The sequence below is a fragment of the Prionailurus bengalensis genome, chromosome B2 (assembly GCF_016509475.1).
Source record: "Prionailurus bengalensis isolate Pbe53 chromosome B2, Fcat_Pben_1.1_paternal_pri, whole genome shotgun sequence".
Taxonomy (NCBI): Eukaryota; Metazoa; Chordata; class Mammalia; order Carnivora; family Felidae; genus Prionailurus; species Prionailurus bengalensis.
In genome coordinates, this window is record NC_057349.1 from 39,759,528 (window position 1) to 39,769,186 (window position 9,659).

Consider the following 9,659-nt stretch of genomic DNA (forward strand, 5'->3'; position numbering starts at 1 on the left):
ATTTCTACAGTGTGGCTCTCAGTAAAAAAACTCAGATATTCAAAGAAGTAAAAAATTACAAAAACCACACCATTTAAAATTGCTCCTGGGGATGGGGCGCCTGGGTGGCTCAGTCGACTGAGCAACCGACTTTGGCTCAGGTCACGATCTCATGGTTTGTGAGTTCGAGCCCTGCATCAGGCCCTGTGCTGACAGCTCACAGCCTGGAGCCTGCTTCTGATTCTGTCTCCCTCTTTCTCTCTGCCTCTCCCCCACTCATGCTCTTCTCTCTCTGTCTCAGAAATAAGTAAACATTAAAAAAATTTATTTTAATAAAATAAAATAGCTCCTGGGGCGCCTGGCTGGCTCAGTCGGGAGAGTGTGCGACTCTTAAACTTGGGACTGTGAGATGGAGTCCCACGTTAGATGTAGAGATTACTATAAATAAATAAATACATAAACTTTAAAAGAAAACAGCTCCTGAATCATTTCTCCTGAAGTCCAGTCCTCTTTTCTTTTCTTTTTTTTCTTTTTTTTTTTTCAACGTTTATTTATTTTTGGGACAGAGAGAGACAGAGCATGAACGGGGGAGGGGCAGAGAGAGAGGGAGACACAGAATCCAAAACAGGCTCCAGGCTCTGAGCCATCAGCCCAGAGCCCGACGCGGGGCTCGAACTCACGGACCGCAAGATGGTGACCTGGCTGAAGTTGGACGCTTAACCGACTGCGCCACCCAGGCGCCCCAACTCTTTTATTTTCTCAAATGGTATCTCTGAGAAGAAATTTCTGGTTAATCCACCCAAAAGCAACTGCTCCTTCCTCCAGATTCCCCCAGCACTGCCACTCAAACCTTTCCTGTGGCCCAGGGAGCCCATAAGAACCCAGGAGCAAATGCCTACCGAATTCCTTAATGTGCCAATTTAACTATCACAAATTCAATTGTATCCACTGGAAGGGATACTAATCAACCAGAGAAACTTAGGTATTATTTATACAATGTGATCCCTTACCTCAAGCTCAACATCATGTTCTACCAAGGACATGGCCATCTGTTCCAACGATAACTGTCTATGCTGGACATTCTCAGAGATGCGGGGGAGAATGCCTAAACTATGTATCCTGTGTTTTATGAGCAGTTTAAGGAGACTTTAATAATAATTTTGAGGTGGATTTGTTTTTACACTGACCTTGAACCCAGCACTGCACAGAATGTGGCTCTGCTATAAATGAGGAATGAACAAGACCTCTGAGCCTGACAGATGTTGTTGGAGGGACATTCCAGGTGGGTGAGCCCAGGATCCTAGGCCTGTGCAAGCCTGTCCTCTGCACAGGGCATGTGGCATCCTTCCTGGGCCAGGGTGGCTGCCCATTTCTGGGTGGGGTATCTCGAAAGTAAAGTTTGCAGGGCCAGCACGAGGACGCAGCTTAACCACTGACTCCAGAGATGTGCCCTCAGCCACTACCCTGGAGCCACACCCTGATCAAAGCCTGAGACTGGGGGACAGAAAGGAAAGGAAAAGGAGCGTTGGAGGGGGAGCTGGAGGAAAAACTGGTGTGCACCACCACCGCAGATGGGGCGGCTGTGGTCGGGCTGATTCATCCAGGGCTCCCCAGATAGGTCAGGGCCCCAGCCCCACCTAGCAAAGCTCATATCGCCACCACCCACTCCTGCTTCCTGGATCTTGTGTGACACCTGACCTGCCTGCTGGGGCAGGGCTGGGTCATTCTCGCTCCTTCCTTTCCTTCTCGCTTGGCTTAGTAGACAACCTTGAAGCTCTGGCCAAGAGCACTGAGGGATGGAGAAGGCCCTGGGATTGCCTGGGGTACGTGTACCCACACCATCACAGCTCCACACAGAGATGCAACACACAAATACACCATCACACAAGGAGGCAGCCCAGGCATGTACCAGCCTGCTCTGTGTGTCCTGATGCTGTGTTCAAGACAGCGTCTCAACAGGACCTGGGGTTCCCCCTGGGAACCTGGGGTCTTCTCACACTCCCTCTGGCGGGTGGGCACACACTCAAGTGCACACACACAAGCACACACAACGTGCAGGAAAAGTCTGACCCGGGTCGGAGTTCTTTCAGCTACCAGGCTCTCAGAATGGACTGGCTGTATGACCTCAGGCAAGTTACTTAACCTCTGTGCCTCAGTCTCTTCATCTGTAAAATAAGGGAACCTCGCAGGATTCTTGGGGAGAGTGAGAAATGAGTCAATAAACACGCATATTTTTTATAAACGTACTGACCTACTAACGGTACATTCTCTCCACAGGCATTCACAACAGTCCCTGGCATATGGAAGTATTGTGCAAAAGATATCATTATCTGCAATATGTTTGCTGCCATGTGCCTGGGAAGAAATGAAGGTTCAGAGAAAATCCACACAACAGATTCCCGCAAGGAATGCCAAAAATGACTCCCAGAAACTGTGTCAGAGGAAAGGCAGGGAAGAAGCAGGACTTTCTGAGGACGACCCAGGAGGCACTAAGCTCATGTCCAGTGGTTGCAAAGAGTTTTTTTGAGTTAGAACTCAAGAGGCTGGGCCCAAGCAGAAAAAGACTGTCTCCCTGGAGACAGAGAGACCCAAGAGAAAAACTCAGCCTGGTCCTAGAGGTGGAATCAAGTCAATTCCAGGAAAAAACAGAGGTTGCCTCTAGCACCAGCAGGTACCAGCACCAGCTGACTAGAAGGAAAAGGGAGAGGGCCTGGTAAAAACTAGAGTGTTCCAGACTCTGGCCTATGCTCAGCTACCCGGTACTTCTGAGAGTCTGTAACCCCAAGATCCTCTCTCACTGTGATGAAAATAGATTGCACATGTGAACAGCCTCCAAGTTTGTGGTTCTGCAATAGATACTGTTTAAAGAAAAGGGGATGGAGCTGGAAGGAAGGGGAAACACAGCCTTGACTCTCGGGGGCCTGGTGTTGGGAGGAAGCAGGCCTCCCTCCTCTCCATAATCCAAAGACAGCTTGTGATAGCCACTTGCCAGAGAGGCGTAAACCCTCCCCTGGGTCTTATCCAGAGCGGATTCCTCGGCCCCCAGCAGTGAGCTTAGGAAAGAGTCTGTGAAGGATAGACAGATGCCTTCCTGGGGACAGGCAGCCTGGGGGCCCTCTGCGCCCCCATCCTTTCTCCCCCGCGCCGGCCCCTCTTCCCACAGCCTCCAACACTTCCAGCTGGAGCCTAAGGTCTGCATCTGAGGCCCTGCTCTGCTTCCTTTCCCAGAACTCAGAGCCCCCAGGGGAGGGGCAGGAGGAGCAGCCTGGAGGGAAGAGAACAGAGGACAGGAGGGAGGGCGAGTTGGAGCAGACAAAGCTGGGGCCAGAACTGGGAGTTTCTGGGACAGTCCCAATTTCAAGTATTCTGTCCAACTGTCTGACCACAGGCCAGAACTTGTGGGCTGGTATTTATTGCAGAAGAAAGGATGAAATGGAGTCATAGGTAGGACAGTGAGGAAAGGAACCAGGGCTGTCTCTTTGTTTTGGGATAGCCCCCATGCCCACTGCCAGCAGCTCAGGCTGGAGGACGATGAGGAGGACAACATCCTAATGGAGGTGTCACTTATGGGGACTTATGACCTGTTTGGCACTCGGCAGGGCTTTGTGTGCATGATGTATACATGTGGTCCGCACCCTAGTGCACAAGGTGGGCTCTGAAGCCTCGGCTCCTTACTCTGTGTAACTACTGTGTGCCTCAGTTTCCTTGTCTGTAAAGACATAATAGTGCCTCCCTTGCAGAGATACCGTGAGGACAAAAAAAGATAGTACTTGTCATATAGTATGCATTCAAGGAATATCAGCCATTATTATTATTATTTTTTTTTACTTTATTGTTTTTTAGGGAGAGAGAGAGTGCACAAGCTGGGGAGAAAGGCAGAGAGAGAATCTTAAGCAGGCTCCGTGCTCAGCACAGAGCCCAACGTAGGGCTCGATTCCACGACCCTGGGATTGTGACCTGAGCTGAAATCAAGGGTCAGACACTCACCCGATTGAGCCACCCAGGAGCCCAATATCAGCCATTATTAACCCCCACAATGACCCAGCGAGGTAGGGACTAGAGTCATACTCACTTGACAGATGAGGAAATCAGTTTCACGCAAGCAGGAAGGAACCAGGCTCAGACTCAAACCGGTGTGGTTTCTCTAATGGGTGCTGACTGTCTTGACCACTCCACGAGAGAAAGCACAGAGGAGGGGTTCTGTGCACAAACCTTACAGCCAAATGGCCAAGTCAGACTTTCAGCTCAGCCCCTGACCAGCTGTGTGAATAGAAGCCAGCTGCTTAACCCTTGTGCCTTGCTTTGTTCATCCACACAGTGGGCATCCTGCCTCATAAGATTGTTGGAGGGGGATACAGGAGTTATGAAATATTTTGAACATTACCTGTCATGGCCTCTTTCTCTGGGCCTGCCCTCCATGGTGCCCTCTGGCCACAGGGCTTGTAACTGCACTCTGTCCCTGTGCACACTGGGCCCTGCCAGCTGGTGCCTGGGCCACTGGCTCTACGCCTTTCTAAGGGCCTAAGGGGGCACCAAGCAACCCCTCTCCTACCCCTTGTTCCTAGACAAAGCCTGGGCCTCTGCTCTCTCATCTTAGGATGGCTGTCTCCAGGGAATTTCAAGCAGGGTGGGAGAAGTGGCCACTGAGGGCAAATGGTTTCAGAGCCACAGCTTTTGAGGCCCCTTAAAGGATATGACATGGCATGCCTTTGAAGGGTATGAAAAGCCATGCCCACGAGGGCTACTGGCCTGGCCCCCTGCTCTCAAGGCATGGGTCCTTCTAGCTCAAGGGCAAAGGAAGGTCAGGGATAGGGAAAAGGTGTGGGAGGGAGGGGCTCCAGGGTGGGAGACTAAGAGTGCATTTTATGGGGGTTGCACTGGGTCAAAAGTGGCTCCCTGGGCCCTGGTGTGGGATGGGATTGGGGAGAGGACCCATGAAACCAGCTGGCGGCTAAAGGACCAGATGGCGCTCTTTACCCAATTTTAGCAGTCCGTGGACAACACTCTGGGCAACAGCCCCACCTGGTGGACAGACAGGGACCATCATGGGCCAAGGAGCCCGGCCAGCCAAGGGATGACCCAGAAGGGGGAAGGAAGCCGGTGAATAATCACATGGGAGGTCTGGAGGTGTTAGAAGCTTTGAGGTCTTCTCCTAGCTTAACAGAAGCCCCTCCTACGCATGTGCCCTAGACTCCCTTAGATGAGGAGCTCACTTCTTCAGACGAGGATTAGGCAATTATTTGCTAGAAAGTTCTTATGCTTTTTGGAAATCTGCCTCTACCAGTCCCCCACCCCTACCTGGGGGCTTCCAAAGGCACCCTTTCAAATATTTGAACACAGCTATAATATCCCTCCTAAATCTTCTTATTCAACCATCCAGAGTTTGACTTCAACCTCTCACCCACTATATCTTTTCTTCACATGGTGATCCTTTGTTAATATATTAATTTCCAAGGAATCGCTTCCAATTCTATATCTAAGCCACCCCTACCCTAGCAACAGCGTTTTAAAAGCCTCTTTGGATCTCAACCTCCTACTCTTCAGGGTCTGATATACGCTGATGCTCTGATTTGGGGGTTAATTTAAATGTCAAGAGCACAGGCTGTGAAATCAAATAGGCCAGTGTTCAAATCCGGGCTCTGCCACTTACTAGCTGTGTGACTTTGGTGAAGTTTCTCAGCCTCTCTGGGTTTCAATTTCCTCGTCTGTAAATGGGGTTAGAGGTATTTACCATCTGGTGTTGTGCTGAATGTCAAATGAGATAAGGCAAGTAAAACCCTTGGGACCGTTCCTGGTTGAATAATGCAGCTCCTAAGTGGCCATGATAAGCACATTTCTCTGAGTTTAGGGCTGGAGGGAATGCTTTGGGGAAGAGAGAGGTGAAAGAGCAGAGAAAGGGAGAAAAGAAGGCCTTCTGAAGTCACTCGGCCTTTACCAACCAGTGAGAATCCCAGGTGAAATCCAACAAAAGGGTACCTTGCTCTAGTCCCATTTCCTGGGAGGCTTCTGGCCAACCTCCCTCACTCCCCACCGCCACCACCACTGTAACAGGGGCAGGTCCTGACAACTCTTTGAAACTCGGAGGGTTTAAAATTTAAATGTCTTTGAGGGCAAGAGAAACACACCAAAATAAACATACCTACTTCTGAACAGAGAAAGGGAAACTTGGCAGGCGCCCCAGAACTTTCCCCACCCCCAACCCTCCCTAAACTTCCTCTTGTGGTTTCTCAAGAGTACAACCTGTTCTCCTCGGCCAAGAAAGCGCCTGGGCAGGGGGCTGGGCATGCCAAGGGTTCCACCGCACCCTGCACCCTACCCTGTGACGAGGGAGAAAAGTATGTGTGGCAGAAAAGTTGCCTGGAGGTCTATATAGTTCTGAATGTCACAACCCGCTAACCTGTTATCTTGATGTGGCCACCCACTACCCTTAACTGCCAGCATCAGCACCCATCCCCCCCCCCCCAAGACAGATGCACAAGGTGGTTTGACTGCAGGCATAGGACCGCTTCAGGCCTCCCCAGATCCGTGCAGAGGGCTCTAGTGAAAAACCTAGAGTTTCAGAAAGGTAATGGAAAGGTGGCTGGAATCCCATGGAACCTCTGCCCTGTGGCCTGGCTCCCATCATGGGCAAGGTCCCAGCCTGCTTGGAGGGATGGGGTCAGATACACAGATGTGGCTTTGGGGTACGGCCTCTGTGGGGAAGACAGGGGAACATCTTAAGACTGCTTCTGCTACTTGACCATGTTCCTTACTCAGCTACCAAGATGGACTGTTCCTTTTGGAATCTTCAAATATAAAAGTCTCTGCTATTTTCAAAGATTCCCAGCAAAAGAGGTATCTTGGTTTCCCACATCCCCAGATTCTGGCACATCACATCCATGTTGCTTTCTTCCTTGCATCACACCTGTTTGTTCCTCTCAGTGAGTGAGGCTTATTCAAGAAATCACATGCACTCGTGTGTGCACACGCGCGCACACACACACACACACACACACACACACACAGGGCCATAAGGAAAGCATACCAGCTCTGTGTAGTCCTTACAAACCTACTCCAGACCTGCAGGGGCTCCAGGTAAACCATTACCAGCACCAATGCTCAGCTAAAAGGTTTCTCTCCTCTGTACCACCCAAGACACAGGACCTTTTGGAAACTCCTAAGTCCCTGGCTCAAGTGGACATTCTTTTTTTTTTTTTTTTAATAAATTTTTTTAACATTTATTTATTGAGAGACACAGAGCATGAGCAGGGGAGGTCCAGAGACAGGGGGAGACACAGAATCAGAAGCAGGCTCCAGGCTCTGAGCTGTCAGCACAGAGCCCGATGCGGGGCTCGAACTCACAAACCGCGATATTGTGACCTGAGCCAAAGTCAGACGCTTAATCGACTGAGCCACCTAGGCGACCCATCAAGTGGACATTCTATGTGGTCAATCAAGGAGGCAGGCTAGTCTGGTGGTTAGGTACAGGGGCTCCCAGGTCACGTGCCCTGGGTTTCAATCTCAGCTCTGCCATTTATTTCTCGTGTACTTTTTTTTCCTAATGTTTATTTATTTTGGGGAGAGAGAGCAAGCAGGGGAGGCGCAGAGAGAAAGGGGGATAGGTGATCAGAAGTGGGCTCTGCATTGACAACAGACAGCCCGCCGTGGGGCTGGAACCCACGAACTGTGAGATCATGACCGGAGCCAAAGTTGGACGCTCAACTGACTGAGCCACACAGGTATCCCTCTGGTGTACTCTTTAGAAAAATGATTTATCGGGGCACTTGGATGGCTCAGTTCGTTAAGCGTCCAACTCTCGGTCTTGGCTCAGGTCATGATCTCATGGTTCATGAGTTCGAGCCCCACGTCGGGCTCTGTGCTGACAGTCAGAGCCTGCTCAGGATTGTCTCTCTCTCTCCCTCTCTCTCTGCTCCTCCCCCACTCACGCTGTCTCTCTCTCAAAGTAAATAAACTTAAAAAAATAAAAGAAAAATGACTTATCTCCTCTGTGCCTAGATTTCTCATCTATACAATGGAGATAAGCCTACTGCTTACCTCATAGGACTTATGATTAAATGAGACATTACACCCCAAACATTTAGTACCATATTATGACAGTACTATAGAAGTGTTAACTGGTATTCTGAACCCTTCAGGTAAGGAAACAGAAAAGAGGAGGCACTTAGGACCACGGAGATCATGGTCTCAAGGACTAGGACCCTACCGGAATTCTCAGACATGCTTTTGATTCCAAATTCCAGGCAAAGTGGAAGTTCTGGCTTCTACTATCCCCAACATCTAGCCTGTGCAGACAGAGTTATGACCATAGCAAACAGGTGGTGAATGAATTCATCAGATGTTGTGTCAGTCATCCCTCCAAGGAGCCCAGGGACTGAAAGAACAGAAGATTCTGAAGGAATGCATTGGGAGATCCAGTTCTCTTCACCCATGTCTGGTCCCTAAGAGAACTGAGGCGGGGGGCATAGAGGAAACAGTGGAAACAGCCCTAGAGTCCAAAGATAAGGAGTGGGTACCCCAACACTGCGTGGATGGATTCTTAGGGACCAGCTCAGACACATGCCTTTCCCTGAATTCATCGTGTTCATTCCCACCTCTTCTTCATGCCTAGATGGTGAGTTAAAAACAGCAGGAATGCCTTCTGGGTCCTCATTGTATCCCAATGCCCAACACCACGGTCAGGGTTCAGTTCAGCTCTGTAGAAGGAACAAGTGCCCCCCAAAGACTTCCTACCACTTCTCTGCCTGGTGACTATCCATCACTCAGAATCTAACTCCATGTCCTCTTCTTTCTGAAGTCTTGCTAGCCGGCACAGCTTGGTGCTTTGTCTCCGTTGTTCCATGACCCACACTAGTTATAGAAGAATAACATCATGGCGCCCCTCAGCATTCCATAAACCCTAGACACAGAGGAGGTGCTCGGTGTTCGCAAATGAAACCATTATGCTTCCTTAGTAACGGTAACCAATTTCTGCAGGTAACTGTCTTGGCAATACATTAAAAGACACAGAAGAGGCTTCTGTACCCATCAGACACACCAGACGGACGAACACTGAGGGCTCCCTCCTTCCAGTCCTGTCCTCTGACCTCCCCTCTCCGTTCTGCCTGGCAGGAGGACTCGAAGGCTCCTTGCCCACGTTGGTTCTGCCTTCCTACTCGCCTCCCGCCCCTATGTCTGGAGTATGAAGTATGAAGAACCACAACTCAGTGAAGGCCACTGGGCTTCTACATCAGCTTGGAGAGGGGCTGCACGGACAGAGCTTGGGGCTTTGGGGGGCTACTCTGCCCTTCAAATACGTACAGAACGGCTCACTCGGAGAGAAAGTGAGTCTACCTTTAGGGCAACAACGGGGAGGTGATGACAGAGCGGTGACCTCCTTAACCCACCCATCTCGGACCCCTACCCCAGGCGTCCAGCCTGAGTTTGGAGGCCCCAGAGAAAGGTGAAGACGCTGACACCCCATCTATCTAGGCTGTGCCAGCCTTCAAGCCTACCTCCATAGCAGGTGAGCCCCCCGGAGCAAGGATTGTGGCCTCACTGTCCCGCCGCCTCGGGCTTCCGTCTTTGGGGGGGGTTGGGGGTCGCCACCTCCAGCTGTGCCGAGGGGCGTGCACCCCTCCGCCAGGCGCCTCAACACAACCAGTCTCCACCCCCGCAGGCGCCGCGTGTTTACAAAGTCCGCG

At 50.7% G+C, this 9,659-nt stretch overlaps 1 protein-coding gene across 4 annotated transcripts in view; it reads right to left on the reverse strand.

The window, feature by feature from the left end:
- Positions 1 to 9,657, reverse strand: part of CCND3 (cyclin D3) — a 98,322-nt gene extending 88,665 nt beyond the window's left edge. For 2 of the 4 annotated variants that reach the window (XM_043591386.1, XM_043591387.1), the window contains exon 1: positions 9,471 to 9,657. In XM_043591386.1, coding sequence (XP_043447321.1) covers positions 9,471 to 9,476 — 6 coding nt within the window. In that variant the 5' untranslated portion in view covers positions 9,477 to 9,657. The remainder of the gene's footprint in view (positions 1 to 9,470) is intronic. The other 2 variants (XM_043591388.1, XM_043591389.1) reach the window with 1 other exon arrangement.
- Between the last annotated feature and the right edge of the window lie 2 nt (positions 9,658 to 9,659).